Source organism: Pleurodeles waltl, chromosome 4_2 (genome assembly GCF_031143425.1).
Source record: "Pleurodeles waltl isolate 20211129_DDA chromosome 4_2, aPleWal1.hap1.20221129, whole genome shotgun sequence".
In the NCBI taxonomy this organism is placed as follows: Eukaryota; Metazoa; Chordata; class Amphibia; order Caudata; family Salamandridae; genus Pleurodeles; species Pleurodeles waltl.
In genome coordinates, this window is record NC_090443.1 from 48,029,305 (window position 1) to 48,047,487 (window position 18,183).

General features: G+C 43.8%; 1 protein-coding gene across 6 annotated transcripts in view; it reads left to right on the forward strand.

The window, feature by feature from the left end:
- The window catches only part of PAN2 (poly(A) specific ribonuclease subunit PAN2), a 415,349-nt gene that overhangs the window by 108,888 nt on the left and 288,278 nt on the right, over positions 1-18,183 (forward strand). For all 6 annotated transcript variants that reach the window (XM_069230608.1, XM_069230605.1, XM_069230604.1 and 3 more), the window contains one exon: positions 2,916-2,993. In XM_069230608.1, coding sequence (XP_069086709.1) covers positions 2,916-2,993 — 78 coding nt within the window. The remainder of the gene's footprint in view (positions 1-2,915; positions 2,994-18,183) is intronic.

Consider the following 18,183-nt stretch of genomic DNA (forward strand, 5'->3'; position numbering starts at 1 on the left):
AGGCCTCTTAGACTTTTGAAGGCACAGCAGCTGGCGGGAAGAGTCGAATTAGGCGCAAATCATCTGGAACAGCAGACACTCTGGCAGGACCGTGGCCAAGTCAGGTGCTTCTTCCTCAGGTTTTGCTTTTGCAGCTCTGTGGTGTCCTTCGTAGGTCAGCAGAAATCTGCTTTCCTGGTGCCAGGGCCTCCCCTAAATACTGAATTTAGGGGTGTTTTGGGGAGTGTAGGATAGTAGCCAAAGGGCTACCGACCTCTGGGGTCAATTATATGACCACTTTCTGTGGGGGAGAGGGCATAACCCTATCCCAGAATGCCTAAATCTCAGAACACCAAGATGGCAGATTTTTAAAAGTTGTGTCTGCATCAGACAGTGCACCTTAGAGGTGGGACGGACCCGCTGGGTGGACACATCTCGCTGAATACTAAATTTCTCTCCTATCCAGGTGCCAAATGGGCCCTGGGGCAGGGGTCGGCATCTCTCCTGATAGTGAAACCAGATCTGCATACCAAGAGCTATGGGCCTTTTTGAGACTGTCTGCTTTGGAGTGCAGATTTACAGGTCATCCTGAAAGGGTGGGATGTGTAGAAACCCCCCCTCCCAGAGCAGACTTTGTCATTGACTGCCCGAAAGCACAGGCCCTCACCCCAGGAGGTCAACCTGGTGTCTGGTGATGGCAGACTTGCTAAAACTGGTCAGTCCCTACACAGGTAGTTGGTAGGTTTTCAGGGGGCACCTCTAAGGTGCCTTCTGGGTGCATGTAGTGATAAAACTGTCACTGGCATCAGTGAGGTTTCATTAATATGAGATGTTTGATACCAAACATCCCTATTTTAGTGAAGCCATCATGTAGCTGGGGAACTCGTAGTAACCAGTGTCCAGCACATTTACTTAAAATGGCTTCCCTGCTCACTAACTAGGTCTCTGAATTGACAAAGACATAGCAGGGGCATATCCACTTGTGCAGATATGTCCTCGCACGTACTATAATGCACCCTGCCTTAGCGCTGTAAAGCCTGCTGTAGGGGCGACTTACATATATTGCAGGCAGTGTTAGGAGACATGGCACACATGCTGTGTGCTATGTCGTGTTTTCACTTTTAGCTGCACCAAGACATGCAGTCTGCATGTGCTTGGTGAGGGGTACCTGAGGGTGGCACAACACGTGCTGCAACCCTTGGGGACACTCTTTGGTACCCAGGCCCAAGGTATTGGGGGTACTATTTACTAGGGGCTTAAAGGGGGCCACATGTATTGCCAATTGGGGATCAATTGCACAGTTTTAGGGAAAGAGATCTGGGACTGGGGACCTGGTTAGCAGGAACCCACTGCACTTTCAGTCAAAATTACATCGAATGCCAGACAATAAGTGGGGGTGACCATGTCAAAAGGCACTTTCCTACCGATGGGTCCTTAACAGTGACACAAGTTGTGCTGCAGCTCTTAGGGGCCCTCTGCAGTGCCCAGCTACTAGAAGTACCACTTATTAGTGACTTACAAAGGTGCTACAGGGCATGGTCACTTGGGGATCAAGTGACCAGGTGTCTTGTATTGGGGCAGGAGCGCTCGCCCTGAGGACCTGGTTAGCAGGAACCCAGGCACTTCAGTCAAAGTTGCATCAACAAGGCAAAAAGTGTGTGTTTTTGGGGCAGGGGAAGGTACTGCAACCAGAACCCAGCTTCCTACAGGAAATGCCTCCTGTCATGACATGTAAGCATTGAACCACCCTCAAATTGGATTAAAGAGAAAAAGGATAGAAACGGGTATTTGAGCCTTATGCCTTATAATATTGCATTATATGGTTCTGTCAGCTCAATTTTCCAAAGTATACCAATTTGGGGGAGTCTGTACGTAAAGGATCATCCCATCTGCCCAAAAGGGACTGAAATAAATATAGACAAATTACAGGAAGCATTTGTTTTCATAGAAAATGTATATTGCCTCAGACTAGTAACTTTCCCTTGGGGAAACAGCTTAACCTGAAAGGGTGCTCCATGCTCACTGTGTATAACATGCCTGTGCAAAAAGTGTACGTGAACTGAAAAATCTATATGCAATATGTTAAAACATGTTTTTTTGCAGTCTGTCCTCTTACAATGTCCAACAATTATGGCTGGTTTGGTCTTGAGTCCATTCTTTAAATGTCAGTCCACAGGAGTGATGCAGACCAATATATTCACCTACATGTCAACCCCACTAATCTAATGTGGTAGTAAAGCATCAGACTGGGTCTTCTGGACAACAAATGGATGCACCCTGGTTTTGAAGTGAAATTATTTGTGGGTTCCGAAAGGTCACATTTATGATGTCACAGATTATGTAAGGCAGCTATACTCTTTCCCCATGTTATTCCGAAGTGAAGGCTTCGATAGATGGCCTCTTTTCAATACTTCAAGTGGTGCATAATGCTTTATTTTAGTCTTCGCATCCACATGGATGGTTCTCAGTTTGTAAGTATGTTTGGAAGAATCTGTCTCCAAACAGACCTGTACATGGAGAAGCATCCACACTTGTAAGACCTTCTATATTGTCAGCCACAGTACTTTCAATGTAATACCAACTCCACTGCTGCTGTTAGAAAGCTGCAGTTGGTTGACTGTGAAATTGCAAGAAGACACTTGTAATCTGAAAAGAGTTTTGTGGGCATCATTCATTTAACCACAGAAAAGCAGATGGTACAACAATTACTTTGCTCATTTAATTACAAAGTTAATTTTAGTACGTTAGTATGTAATTCGGGGGTTATAGTATCCTAAAATTATTTGGTAAAACATTCTGCATTGTTTGTTGGTCACTTAGAATAAAATCAATAAATTGGATAGTTACACTATAGATTCTTTTTGATCTTCACTCTTATTGAAGCTTCTGTAATAGTCTGTTGTGTTTGCTCATGTGTCCTTTCCTACTTCATTCAGTTCACAGTGGATACTCCGGGGATTACCATAATGAGGCAGAGCAACCGCTTTTTTTTCTGTGGACACACCTCGGGGAAGGTGAGCATTTTTACTGTGTGTAAGCTTTTTATGGCAGTTTGTTGTGCTCTGCTCCCTTCAGACTTTAATCTTCTCCTGATTTGGGGTGAGATCAGCTGTTGTGTCCCCTGTAGTCCAGAGGGTATGCCCAACATTAACACTAAAGTATGAATATTTTTAAGTAGAGCATGAAGCTTGGCAGAAGTGTTGTTTATGCCAAAGTTGTAATATTTTTCAGCATTGTAGGAGCTCGCCATAAGCGCTCCAAATTACTATATTGGTAGTTTGCAGCAAAAGTATGTTTGTTAATCATAATTCTTAAATGGATCAGCTGATTTTACTTTTTAGGCCTGGCTTGACTGTGCAGTTGTCGTCAGAACTTATGTGACCAACCTACAAACAATAACTGTGAGAACTGCTACTGATAGGGGCTTTGGCACCGTCCACAGGTTGGTGGACAAAAGTACATGTTTTGATGGGTTAGAAGTTGTGTGCTTTAACAGAATGCACATTGACAAAGCCAGTAGATCTCATGTGGAATACCTTTTGCTTTGTCAATTTCTTAGCCTTGTAAACAGCAGCACAGCTGAAAGAAAAATAAAAAAGGGTTATGAAGCAGCCAGCGTTCACTATGAAGGGGCAGTGATCCATTTTCTTAATATGGGATTTTTCTATACCTTCACAAAAAAAGTTTAATTAACTTAAGTCTGCGCTGAAGTTCTCTGTTTGGGCCAGCGTGGAGACAGCACCAAAAAGACCATGCAGAGCAGAGAGTGCAGTGCCATTTACCTTTGTAGAGATAGGAGGGGGGAAGCAACAAAAAGGAATTGAGTGGTGAGGTGGTGGGGCAAACAACAATGGGGTAGGGGTGGACCAGCGAAGCAACAATGCCTGAGGAGGTTTTGGGGAGGGGGTGGGTAGGATTAGGTGGCAGGGCAAGTAACCATACGGAGAAGAGTGTGGAAGGGGGTGCAAGTAAAATGGAAAAAGTACCTCTGTAAGCAGTGTAAGGGCACTGGGCAAGGGAAGCAGTACTTCGAGCCATGCTGCAGAGTAGCTATAAACATTGAAAGAGGAAGTAAATCTGACACTTCCTGACCAAACAGAAGCAAGAAAATGAGTGACCATGAAGCCAACCAATGGTAAGCAGCGGATAGGCTCTAAGGCCTCTAACTAAAGAAAATGTCGTGCAAGAGACTGTGCAGGCGAGACCTAACATATAGAAGGTGGGGGGCAAACTGTCAGAGGCGAAGGTGGGCACCAAACATACTGAAGAGCATAAAGCAACCAATAGTTACCCCCAAACATTTGTGCCCTACCTGAGGGGGAAATATCCTTTGCCTCACAGCCTTATACACACAAGACCGTTTCCACTCGGTCTTTACCACACAGGCAAGTACTACACACAGATTTGTACTTTTACCATGCAGTACTTTACTACACAGGTAAGCATGTTTTCTAGCTGTCATACTTTATGTGGCATTAAAAAAAGGGATTTAGGCTTTAAGGATGGGTAGGGGTAAAGGGAGGTAAGGCTGACATGAGGGTTCAGGGGTTTGTGAAATTAATGGGAGGGGAGGGTGACTTGAGGGTTCTGGATTGAGTAGAGGTAACCGGGAGGTGAGGGTGATTTGAGGTTTCAAGGGTGATTAGAGGTAAAGGAAGGTGAGTGTGACTTGAAGGTTCTGGTGGGTAGAGGTAGAAGCGAAATGAGTATGGCTTGAGGGTTATGGGGTGGGTAGAGGTAAAGGGAGGTGCAAATGACTTGATTTCGATAGTATTCTATGGTACGGCCTGTCATTGTATAGTATGGTATGGCTTGTCATTTTATAGCTATGATATGGCCTGTTATTGTATAATATGGTATAATATGATATGGTATTGTAGAATATGGTTTGTAATACTGATATTTTATAGTATTTTATAGAATATTATGGTGCGAGTATGGTATGGCATGTTATTGAGGCGTACAACCTATGAACTGCTAATAACATGAATACACATGTTTAGGCAAGTTTCAGTATAACCAGTTGGTACAACTTAAAAAAAGTAATTTACTTTGTGAGAGGTATATTATAAGGTGTGGTTGTGCAAACTCCCTGTGTAATACACTTACCAACCCTTTTAGGATCAGTAGATTTAATCTATTAAACCTTTAGCTCAGCCCTGGGTAGCTCTGGCTGTGATCAGTCGGGTTTACACAAATACAAAACGTTAAAGAAATAAAACACCAATTTATAAAAATAGGTTAGATTTTTATGTAATTTTTGACACAGAACTAAAAAGATCCACCGGAGGGTTTAGGAGATACAGAATTTACAAGATATAGTAAATCAACGTTTTAACTTAACCAGAACAAGCATAGGCAAATTCAACAAACTTGACCTTTAGAAACAGAGAAAAAATTGGTAAGTATCAATGCAATTAGTTACTTTAGGCAACCAGCTCAGACAGGGAGCCAGTCAGGGGGACCAGCCATGCCCACTGAACAGTTACCTATCTAGGGAAAAGCATTCTTAACTTCAGTGTCAGTGGCTCCTTGCCATTGACTTTTATGGGGTGGCCTTGGTGCACGGGATACCGGATGCTCAAGGGTGCAGAAGATGCTGTTCGTGTGATGGGGGATCTTCCTAGGGCTCCATCTTAGTCCACAGGCTTGGTGAGAGTCCTGGCCACAGGGTCACTATCCTTCAAACTCCTTTTGAGCTTGACAGACGCCCAGTCGCCACTGGGCTACCAGTCACCCAGTACAGCTGTTTGTCGTTTTCTTCTTTTAGCACTAACTTGCCTTCTGTGCAACCCTGATGCACCTGACTCTCCTGGATCCAGCAGACTCTGGGGCAACATTTGAGCATGTGGGCTTGGTCCCTTGGGCTGCAAGGCCGCAAGGAACAGTAATTCAGGAATCTGGGCCACCAACTTGCCCCAGCAGGCTTCTTCAGCTGTTGTAGCCCTGTGCTCTGAATGTGTGGTCAGACAAATTAAGCTTTGAGTCTCTTGCTTCACCTGGGCTCACGAGTCGACTTCTCCATGAGCAGGACACAGCAGGTACAGTCAATTCACCTTTCCTAGCCTACATGTTCAGCAAGTGCAGTCCATGTCAGTGTAGCTTCTCTTAGCTGAGTGCTTGGTGCACCAGGGCAGTCCTCCTTCGGTCTCGTTCTCCAGTCCAATTGGATCAGAGTTCTGGGTACCAGACGTGCTCTTTTTATGCCCAGAAGATGTGGGAGGTTGTGGTCACTTGCCAATGGGCTTCCATGTTCCCTACTGACTGATGACAACTTCCTGCGAAGTGTGGCATCTAGCTGTCACAGAAGTCTCAATTCTTCCCACGCTCCCCCCTCTGTGTGCAGAGCTCTTAAGCCCCACCCAGAGGTGTGGCTAACAAGGGGGATACATGGCCCTGAAAAAATGATTTGACAGTTGGTGTCCCCTCTCTGTCCCCAATGCCAGCCTGTCTGATTAAACAATAGAGCAGCCCCTCTCCCAGTGTTTCCCATTAGCCCTTCAAAGGAAGCTTCTCCTTTTAAAGCTCACCTTTTGGGCTAACACTTGAGTGCCTTCCTGCCAGCGAGATGTAATAACGCTCCCTTATGCAGGCCTCTATTGTGTCCTGTCCTGAAAGTGTTTTTGCATGTCTCCCCAGGAGGGCAGAAAGCTGCCTCAGGGACAGACCCCATGTGAAACCGGCAACTGGCACAGGCAAGTTAAGGCAACACAGCTGCAAATTTGTAATAGTTGTACACTGCAGCAATTTACAATACTTTTGAATTTGGCATCGATTCAAGCTTAATGTAATGGGTTGTTTGGTACCTTAGAGTATTAATTTTAGTAGTCCCAGTCAGAAGTGAACAAGGCTGAGGTGTCAGCTTATCACCAGTGTTGCTACTAGGCTTTTCCACATTAAAAAGGACAATTGTGGTTTTTCACTGTTGGAACCTGTAAAAGTACATGTTCCACTTTGCAATATACAGCTCGATAGGCTTGCCTTGGGGGTGGCTTAAATATATTAAAAGGGTGGAATGGGCTTTGTCATTGCCTTAAATGGCAGTTGAGCTAGCAGTTTAAAACTGCCCTTCCAGTTTGCAGTGGCACACTGGGAGCCATGTTTTACCTTTCTCACACCCAAGGTGGCACAACCAGCGCTGCAGCACCTTGGGTGACTCTAACTTACAGGCTCTGGGCACCCAGGGTACCATATAGTAAGTACTTACAAGTAAGTTAGCATATGCCAATTAGGCATAAGCCAATCAAACATACATGCCTTAAGGTCAGCGCACATGCACTAAGGACTGGTTAGAAGGCCTCCGTGCACTCTGAGTCAGAAAAACCAGCAGCATTGGCCCAGAACTTTGGAGGTTACCATACAAAAAAAGAAATTTCTTACACATCAGCTTTCCCAAATTGGGAAGGAAGTCAACATTACACTTAATGCAACCAAAATGAGAATGAGTCATAAATAAACACACACAGTGAATGCTGCAACATGTGACTGTATTACATTTTTATGAATTGTGCTATGTGGCTTGGACAAGGCTGGCTGGAGGAAAGTGCCTTACTGGAAGGTGAAGTTTTGAAAATATGGAGAGCAAAACAGGCGAGGAGAGCAGCAGCCTCAAGACAAAAAAGCCAAAATAAAAGGGCATGAAAACAGCTAAAAATCCAATAGAGATGCACAGAAATGTGTCGAACTTACAAACAATCAAAACACATTCACAGAAAAAAATACCACAATCAAGTGCAAGTAGCACGGAAGACCACTAATCAGAAAATTGATCAATACTTGGTCCATGCTCAAAGAAAGAAGACATAAACATGGGGACGAAGTGAAGCTGACATGCGTAGGCGATTCTGGCACCAAGTAAAAGGAAAAAAATATCAGTGACAATAAAGCCAACTGGTGGTAAGTGAGGTGAAGGCTAAAAGAAAGAATAGATCGTTGCAAGTTACAACGCATGCACGCTGTCTGAGGCGAAAACTACAAAAGTGCTTCCCCTCCACGCAAGTGTGATTTTGTTTGTTTATCTATTATGGCAACTTAAAGAAGGCTAACCTGCATAAAGTATCAAGCTTACAATGGGATGGAGCTTGAACTTTAGGGGCACGCGCATGGCCCTGTAGTTCTGTTAGTATCCTATATAAGTAGATAATTTGTTTACTTTTCTCTGACCGCAGTACAGATTCCCTTCACTCTCCATCAATAAATTTAGACTTCTGAATGCAGTTGTGTTTGACAGCAGTACACTAATCTACATGCATTTTTAGATCTACCTTGAACTCTGCTGTCGTTTATATTCTGTTATCAACAAAAAAAGGTTTCTGAGTACTACAGAGAGGTGCTTGCGCTCCTCCTGCATGTTGGTTTCCCGAGTAGGAAATTTGATTGGGCCGATCTTGAGTCTTTTCACTAAAAAGAGTGCTTGCATTGCACTTTTTGGCTTGTCACAAAGGTTATATTTAATACAGCAGGGCTGAGTTGGCTATAGTGCAAAAAAACGATCATGGCTATAGGCTGGAACTCTTTATTATGAAGAGAAAGTAGGACTTATATATTTATTGTGAAATGCACATGATAAAGTCAATAGACATTAGGTGAATTGTTATTACTCTATTAAAGCTTAGATAGTTATTTTGTTTAGATGGAATGTCACAGATAACCATTGTACGCAATGGTTTTAGCGTTGGTTACTCTTTGACGAACCATCGAAGATTTTCTCTAGGAGAAATCCTTGTTTGGCCTCCACAGTGGAGATAGTATGTTACTTATCAGCAGTAGTTTTGTATACCTTTCTAAAGTTAAGACTGTGAACCTGATGATTGCTTCTTGTGGTAAAATATACACTCAACAGTAGGCCTGAGTTGGTAATGATAACAAGCCATAAGCCTGATTGGTGTACTGTGAGATGTTATGTCTGATGCTACTGGACTGATAAGCTTATTATAAAAAAGTTAAGACAAAGGTAGTAGGCCTAGCTTATTTATAGTGAAAAGCAGTTGTTCAACCCAGTAGGCCCTTAACAGTTGGTTATCAAATTGTGTTACAGGTAATAGTTGGGTATTTTGTTACATATTCTGTAGTGTCTCAGAATACTGTAGTAGTCAGGATTTTGGCATTGGCCACACACTCTTGCCAGCAGGGGGAGGGGGAGGGGGGTGTTTCACTGTGATTATTATTGATTGGCCATATTGAGAAGGGTTGTATATTGTTGTGCATACTGTATTTTTTTCTTCATACATATTTGTAATGTTATAGCTGCTTGCATGATGGTTGCCAGTGTATGTGCATTTAAATAAGCCTGCGTTGGTTCAAGTGTAAATGGTGCAGATAATAGGCCTTATTGATTCTTTGGGCAAAGATTGTGGCAGATTCCATAGTTTTGATCTGTTTATTATGAAACAATTTGACAAACCCAGTAGACCTGATGTTCTTATAGTGAAAAACGTGTTAAAGGCAATAGCACTTTAAGGGTGTATTGTTATTGCACTGAGCTAAAACCTGTAGGCAAGTATTTTGTATAGGGATGTGAAATTCGTGTAACTGCACGGAGATTCTGGAACATTACCCTAAATTGCACAAGAACAAATTTCATGCTAAAAAAAGAGCAATAACCCCAAGTGCTGTGAACAACTTCCTCTTGTGTTCTGGTTGTTTCCTTTGTTCCTGCTCTATAATTGTGGCACGAACAGCTGCATAATTACAGAACATGCTGGAAAGACATAATTTTGGGAAATTTGCGTAATAAGTTTTAATGTTAAATTCCAGAAATTACATTAATGATGCTGGCCTAATCTAAATTCTGTCCGGGCTTAGTATTGTGTTACACAGAAGCTTAGATTAAACATAGCAGGCAAGGGTTTTGGCAGCCATCCCAAACAAATCATGGGATTAGAAGATTTGCATTATGGTAATCCTTATTAGTATCTATTAATAGACATTTTATATTGTTATAACTGTGTACATATTTGTAATTCTTATGATATGTTTGATAGATTCCTTTTGGGAAAGCTCATGACCATCACAATAGGTCTGAGTTGGTTAGGATGAAAAGCCATTGATAAAGGTCATAGGCCTGATTGTAATGGAAAGTTATAACAACAGCAGTAGGCCTGACATATTGAGTGTGAAAAACATAAACTTAATAGGCATGTAAGGGTGGATTGTTATTACTCTGTATTAAAGTCTAGACCTAGGTGTTTTGTTGCATGAAATCTAACAGATTATCTTTTTAGGGATGGAATTTGGTGTTGACACCTACTCTGAGGATCCCTAGGGATTGAAAGATTCCACTTTAATAATTCTTGCTAGAAGCTTCTTGAAGGCCTGACAGACTTGGCCATCTGCTGGGATCTAGTGAGAAATAAAATATATAATAAAAATACATATATCAATATATATTTTCGATGGCATGTGTAGCTGCAGATACACATGCTTTGCATAAGTCCGCCATCCAGTGTTGGGCTCGGAATGTTACAAGTTGTTTTTCTTCAAAGAAGCTTTTTCGAGTCAAGAGATCGAGTGACTCCTCCCCTTGGTGATAGTGCACATGGGCATTGAGTCCTTTGTTAAATTGTTTTCTCGCAGGAGGGTGAAGTAAGGAGTGAAGAAATGTATATAGTAAGAAAAGATGTCCATGAAGTGTATATACATATTTACATAAAGTACTACAATGGCTACAAGCTTCCGAGGAGGAGTGAATCTGCAGCTTTACATGCCACAAACAGATGTACACTGGGTAAGTGACTTTCTGTTTGATGGCATGTGTAGCTGCAGATACACATGCTTTGCACAGACTGAAAAGCAGTCCACTCTTAAATAGGCAGTGGCTAGCCTGTAGGAGTTGGAGTAGTTTGAAATAGTGTTTTAAGCACTGCTTGACCAACATCTTGTTGGCAAGAGAACACATCCACACAGTAATGTTTAGTAAATGTGTGTGGTGCGGACCATGTGGCTGCTTTGCATATGTCTGCCATTGGTATATTTCCTAAGAATCTGCAGCACTACATGACGCGAACAGATGGCTACTGGGTAAGTGAGATTATATATATATATATTTGTCTGCCATTGGTCAGAGTTTCCATTCATGACAGTGCATTTTATGGGGCTAATGGTTCAGTCCACATTAGTCGTCTCTCTTATCACGTGAAAAGCGGCTGTTTCTGATCACTGTACATCCACCTGAAAATAAGGGGCCTTCTAGTGTTAGGCAGGTTGGCCAGCCCATTATTTTTCAGTTATTGCCAATTTATAGTTCCTCATGTGTTTATTTGCTTCTTCTCCTTTTCTCCTTTTATTTTATAGTTTCTTAGGAGACTACAGCTCTCTAGGCAGTGCTAGCCAGTTGCTTGCTTGCTGCTCATTTCATGTGCAGTGCACTACATTCTCGAAACAAGGCTACTGTTATGGAATGCTGTTATTAACAGTGTATCATTGTTTACTGTTTCAAGATAGCCAAATGTGGCAGCCATGCTGGAAAGTTAAATGATAGTCTATGTAGAGTATGTGTATGACTCCCCTTATGTTTAGCTAGATGATAGTATATTTTCTTTTTTTTATATACTTGCATTATTTAAATTTATCATACGTATGTTGTTGAGTGTGTATATGTTGTTGTGGAGAAAACAAGAATTAGTGGCTGGATGAATGGCTGCATGCGTGTAAAGATGAGTAGCAGAGTGCATATATGATTAAGTATTGAGTGCCTAAACCCATCAATTACATACACGGTTCTTTCATTCATAAGCAAGACCTATTGGTATTGCCAATGTTTTTTTTAAGCTTGTACAAAGATCAATTCTCTCTCCAACAAATAGAACCTACATTTTTGCAGGATGAGTTCTTGCCTATTAAATTCTTAACAACATTTAAAAAACATTGCTATTTCGCCTGAGTCCATTATCATACCATATTACAGTGGCAAATTATTGAAGTAGGGATTTAATGAAAACCTATGTTCAAATAGCAAAGATATTTCCTATTGTTAATAATGTATCAACGTAATTTACATTTTGTAATCATGTCATAAAATGAAAACCAAGTTATCTAAAACATTCAGTATATTTTGCTTCCTTTTTTATTTTCTGGTAACCTTTATTTTTGTATAAAGGAATGAAATTGAATAGGTTTGGAACCTCCGTACTACATTTTCTTCCTCAAATATTTAAAAAAATATGTTCATGGTATTCCAAATCGCACTCAGAACCAACCCCTATAAAGGAGCACTTACACACTTTCACCCGATCACTTCTCATAACTCTACACCTGCAGGTGGTTATGTGAGCCTTTGTAGTTGTCTCTGCAAAGATGGTCTAATATCTCTGGTTAGACCTGATATAAAGTCTGCGACTTGGTATGATTTCTGAAGGACCTGCCCACACTATGTTCACTCTGATAGCCTACTCTTAACACATGGTGTTAAACTGCGTCCAGTATTAGAGGGATATTATCTAAATCCCAATTTTTATGTCCAGATAAAACTGGTCTGTCCTTGTTCACATGTGCTTCAAGGCTGCAGCGGTCACACTGAACAATGGGAAACGTTTCAATACAGCCATAACTACTACAGTTTCTTCTAATGCTGATGAAATGGAAAGAGTGCAAAGGATTGGTGTTTACCTCTGGGTAATTATACCAAGTTGTCAAACAAGTTCATTGGATTGTTCCTGAAATGTTTGATGATGTGTCACTACCCATCAGGGGATGTTATTCCAAGTTGTCCAGCAGGTTACTGCTTGCGCCTAAAACCTTTGATGTGGTGTCACATCCCATCAGGTAGGGCTATACATTGATCAATTCCTAAGGCATCAGCCATGCCACCAATGCCCAGAAAATGAAAATAATTGCCTACACTAAATGCAACCCACCAGTTGCTCGTAGTTCAGGCTCTTTCCAATGTAGAACACCATATCAACATAGTTGGCGTCTACAGTACATATGAGAATGCTCCTTCCGCCCTTAACAGTGTAATCTGCAGCATGAAGAAATATTCTTGTCAGTTTCCTCTGGTTGAAAGGGTTCAGTTGCTTTGTAGCTGCAGCACCAGCGTATGACCATCTGACCTCTTTCCTCTTGTGCAGCTATAACTTTACCATAATATATTGCTTCTACTATTTGTGCAGCCAGTAGGTCAAAAAGTTTGTTTTAATCATCTCTTAAAAATTCTGCCCATTTCCTTGGCACAGTTCTTGCCAGATCACCTCTCCTATAAATGTCTTTACCTCTGTTAGCTTGTACAGAGACTTCAGGCTGTCTTTATTATAGACCTGAAAGAAATCTGTTTGACCTGTGGCTGTAGATACACATGCTCTGCATACTTCCAAAATCTAGTGTTGGGTTCGGAGTGTTACAAGTTGTTTTTCTTCAAGAAGCATTTTCGAGTCACAGAATCGAGAAGCTCCTCCTTCTCGGTGATATTGCACATGTGCATCGAGTCCTTTGTTAGATTGTTTTCTCTTTGCCTTCAGATGTGTATTCTTCGCTCCATCTTTCATTTGCTCTGGTCTGAGACTTTCTTTCCATCTATCCTTTATTCGACTGTGTTATTTTGATCCGGTTCTCCATCTTGCATTTGTAATTTCCAGCTTGTTGGTCCAGTACCAAATGCGCTGCCTTCTGGGCGGGCCTCTAGTCTATCTCCATGCGGAACACAGAAGAAAATGCTGGACTGATGGAACGGACACCATTCTGTTTTTGTCCTATGTGCCACTCCAAGTTCCCCCACACCGACTGTCACCAGTTGTGTAACTTGTGCCTCTCACCGGATCACCAGGAGGCTACCTGCGACGTGCGTCGATTGCTCAGAGTACCTTCGGGACCGTAGAGCATGCAGATTAGAGATGGCACATACATTTCCAGAGGACACTCTGGACATCTTTGACGAAGAACATGCGCAGGAGGAGCCCGAACAGGAGGAGGCTGTCTCCATTCAAGATTCAGAGTCCGACGTGGAAAGCCATGAGATATCGTTGGCTTAGTGAGTGAGTACTGCAGCCCCACCCGCTCCCCACTTAGACTCATAAAAAAGCCCTTACTGAGGTCACCAGACCACCACTGCCAGCGGTCTATGGTTGGTCTCGGTAGGACATTTTGGATGCACCCCGCCAGTCGGCTCGGCACCAAAGAAAATGAAGACTACTGGTGCGTTTTAAGTATCCATTTCTTCTATTTTGGTCTGAATGCTAACCACCAACCTTTCGACACAAAGTGTATGAGCTCCGAGCCGAAGCAGCTCAAAATCAGTTTCGGCATTGAAAAAGGTCCACTGACCGAAATCATCTGTACTAAAAAGTCAAGACGCTACCTCTTCGTAGCAATTGGATTCTAGTTGATCCTCCATTACATCGTCCCCTGTTAAGCCCATACTAGAGACCATGGCTAGTAAACCGCGCCAGTTATAAGTTCATGAACAAACAGGACGTATTAAGGTTAGCCCCTCTGTCTCTTAAGAGGAAGCTAACTTTCCAGGAGGCCTTGGACATCTCACCACTTCTGAAAAAGACCTTAAAGGACAAGGCCAATTTGCAACCAAGCCTTTACCACCGCCTCCTGATCCATCACATTCACCACCCCCGCTTCCCCTCCACCTCCTTCTCCTGCCTCTCCCACTGTAGGAGACCTCACCCCTCAGGGTTCTCCTTTGTAGGGGAATACTTAAGGGACACACATCCAGACACAGACCCTTTGGTCTTTTATGACCTAGATCCTATTGTTAACACGGATCCACATTTATATCCTGCACAGCCCTCTCCTCCAGAGGATACTACTAGCTACCAAGAGATCATTGTTAGGGCATCCAATTATCACAAAGTGCAGCTCTATAAAAACCCAATAGAGCTGGATTTTTAGTTTGATACCCTCACCACCACCGACAGACATTCAGTTCCTCCCTTTGCTCCCAGGAATGCTTTGTCACGCAGATAACCTCTCTACAGAGCCTGTCCGCTCTAGGATTATAACACCCAAGGTGGACAAGAAATACAAACCTGCACCTTCCGACCCACTATTCATCAAGTCTCAGGTCCCACCAGATTCCATAGTGGCTACCACCCCCAGGAAGTGGGTTTACAGCCAGTATACTGGGGACTCTCGTCCACCAGAAAAAGAGTGCAAGGTGCTGGATGCAGAAGGCAAAAGTATAGCAGCACAAGTGGGAAATCATTGGCGTAGTGCCACTTCACAGGCCTTGGTATCTAGGTGTGACTGGGCTCACTGGGATGAGATGGAGGAGCTCCTTCAACATCTCCCAGATGAGCCACGAAAACATGTGCATTAGATGCTGTTGATTGGGCTGCACAAGAGACAAACACCAGCATCTTATTGAGGAGGCATGCATGGCTTAGATCAGTGGTGCCCAACCTGTGGTCCGGGGACCCCTGGGGGTCCGCAAAGACTTCTCAGGGGGTCCGCGACTGCTTAGAAAATGAAAAAATATGAACAAATATTGACAAATTAGGTCCCCAGCTTCCAGTAATGACTCAGGTGGGGGTCCCCGGATTCCAATGATGATTCAGTGGGAGTCCCTGGGTTCCATTAATGTTAAAATGGGGGTCCACATAAATCAAAAGGTTGGGAACCACTGGCTTAGATGTTCTAGTTTCAATCCAGACGTTCAGCATGCGGTGCTTAACATGCCCTTTGACAAGAAGCATCTCTTGGGCCCTCAAGTTGACTCCACACTGGAGAAATTAAAGAAAGATACGCACAGTTGACCATGGGGGCTCTTCAGTCCGAAACACAGGTTTCTTTCGTCACCCAACATACAGAGAAAGTTATAGACTTCAATAACCTCTGACCGAAACACCTCTCAAACCAAACAAGCCTCAACCTCTTATTCTCGAGGTTCTTTCAGAGGGACAAATGAGGCAACAATTTTGGAAGCAGGGGTAGGAGCACCACCACCCGGGGCTCACCCTCCTCAGGCATACACTGACTATATACATCTTCCCACACCTCACTGGTAGTATTAGCACACGCAGTGGACAGACATAAAATCGCACCAGTCGGTCCTCTCCATTATCCAACATGGTTATTGTCTGGAGCTTACTTCCACCCCTCCAAACATTGCCCCTCGGAAACGCAGGTTATCTCACGAACATCTTGCCTTTTTAAAAGAAGTGCAGACTCTACTCCTCAAATGGGCCATAGAGCCTGGCTCACTCAGACCCATAATGGATCTCAGACCCCTAAACCAATACTTTCACTCCGAACACGTTCACATGGTTACTCTTCCGAATGCTAGTTCACTTTTCCAACAAGGCAGCTTCATGACGGCTCTAGATCTGAAGGACTCATACTTCCACATCCCCCCATTCACCCTGCACACCGCAAATACCTAAGATTTGTGGTTGCAGGAAAATATTGTCAATTCAAAGTTCTCCCTTTTAAAATCACAATTTTTATATAGCAAAAATATATTTTCTTCATTTATTTTTAGAACCACAAGATTCAAGTTGCAGGTAAGTACTTTAATAGTTACATAATTCACACATGTATCAACAGGACTTTGAAATCGAAAAGTTATACAGTTTTCTAAATATTGGCAATTGACTGTTTTAAAAATGGACACAGTGCAGTTTTCAGAAACCGCTCCTGGGGGGAAGAAAAGTTAGATCAATTTGCAGGTAAGTATTCAACTTACAGCTCCAGTCTCTGGGATTTAGGAAGTCCACTGGTTTAGAGTTCAAATTAACCCCAAACATGCACCACCAGCAACACGGGCCAGTCGTGTGCAGAGGTCAAAGATGAGCAAACTTAGCGTGGGCTCCAATGGAGACGGGTGGCTGGGGCATATCAGAATCAGGCCTGCCGGTAAGTACCCGCGGCTCGGAGGGCAGACCAGGGAGATTAGAGGAACACTGGGGGGCCACAACTAGGCACCAAGCATACACCCTCAGTGGCACAGGGGCGGCCGGGTGCAGGGTGCAAAGCAGGACATTGGGCTCCCAATGCTGGTCTATGTGGGGACCCTGAGTTTCACTCAGACGCTGCAGGTGAGGTTCACCGGCTGTACGATGAGGAGGGCCGCCTGCTGAACGGGGCTGCACCAGAGGGAGGATTCTTCAAGGCCTAGGGGCTGTGGGTGCAGTGGTCCTTTTAGGCATCAAATATCATCCAGGGCTGTTGTGGTCAGGGGGATCCTCTGGATTCCTGCTGCAGGTGTCGTCGTGATAAGCAGGAGAGGTCAACCCACGGTGGGTACTTACTCGCAATTTCCTGGGTACTGTTGCTAGGTGGTTGGGCCACCTGGACACGGGCCCGAGGCGTCGGGTGCAGGATGGTCAGGACTCACAGTTCCAGGGAGGCTCTGGAGTCCCTTGTTGGAAAGTTCTTTGTAGACAGGGCCGCTGTCCTCAGGAGTTCTTGCTCTTCTGTGATGCAGGGCAGTCCTCTGTAGCTTGGAAGAGGTCGCTGGTCCCGCTGGATCTGTCACTTTCTTTGTGCAGGTTCTCTGAAGCAGGGGACAGGTTGGTAGGGCTGGGGCCAAGTCAGTTTGTGTCGTCCTTCTCTGCTGGGGGTTTCAGCTATGCAGTCCTTCTTGTGAATTTGCCAGTAATCTGGTGAAGTGGGTTCAGGGAGGCCTTTAAATACAAGATTTAGGGGCGTTACAGGGGTCAGAGGGCTGTAGCCAATGGCTACTGTGCCCAAGGGTGGCTACACCCTTCTTGTGTCATCTCCCTTTGGGGAGGGGGCACAAACCTAACCCTATTGGTCCTTGTCCTCCAAACCAAAATGGAGGATTCTGCAGGGAGGGGGATCATTTCATCTCTGGTCACTCCTCCTTGTTTTTCCTAATTTTCCAGCCATACTTGCCACCAAATGTGGGGCTTGGTCAGGGGGCGGCATCTCCACTAGCTGGAGTGCCCTGGGGCACTGTAATACAAGGCCTTTGAGGCTCACCGCCAGGTGTTGCAGTTCCTGCAGGGGAGAGGTGTGAAGCACCTCCACCCAGAGCAGGCTTTGTTTCTGGCCTCAGAGGGCACAGAGGTCCTTAACCCAAGGGGTCAAACTTGTCTGCTGCTGGCAGGCTGGCACAGACCAGTCAGTCCTACACTAGAGGATTGGGTAAACTAAAGGGGCCATCTCTAAGATGCCGTCTGTGTGCTTTTTAGAATAAACCCAACACTGGCATCAGTGTAGGTTTATTGTGCTGAGACTTTGGATACCAAACTTCCCAATATTCAGTGAGGCCATCATGGAACTGTGGAGTTTGTAATG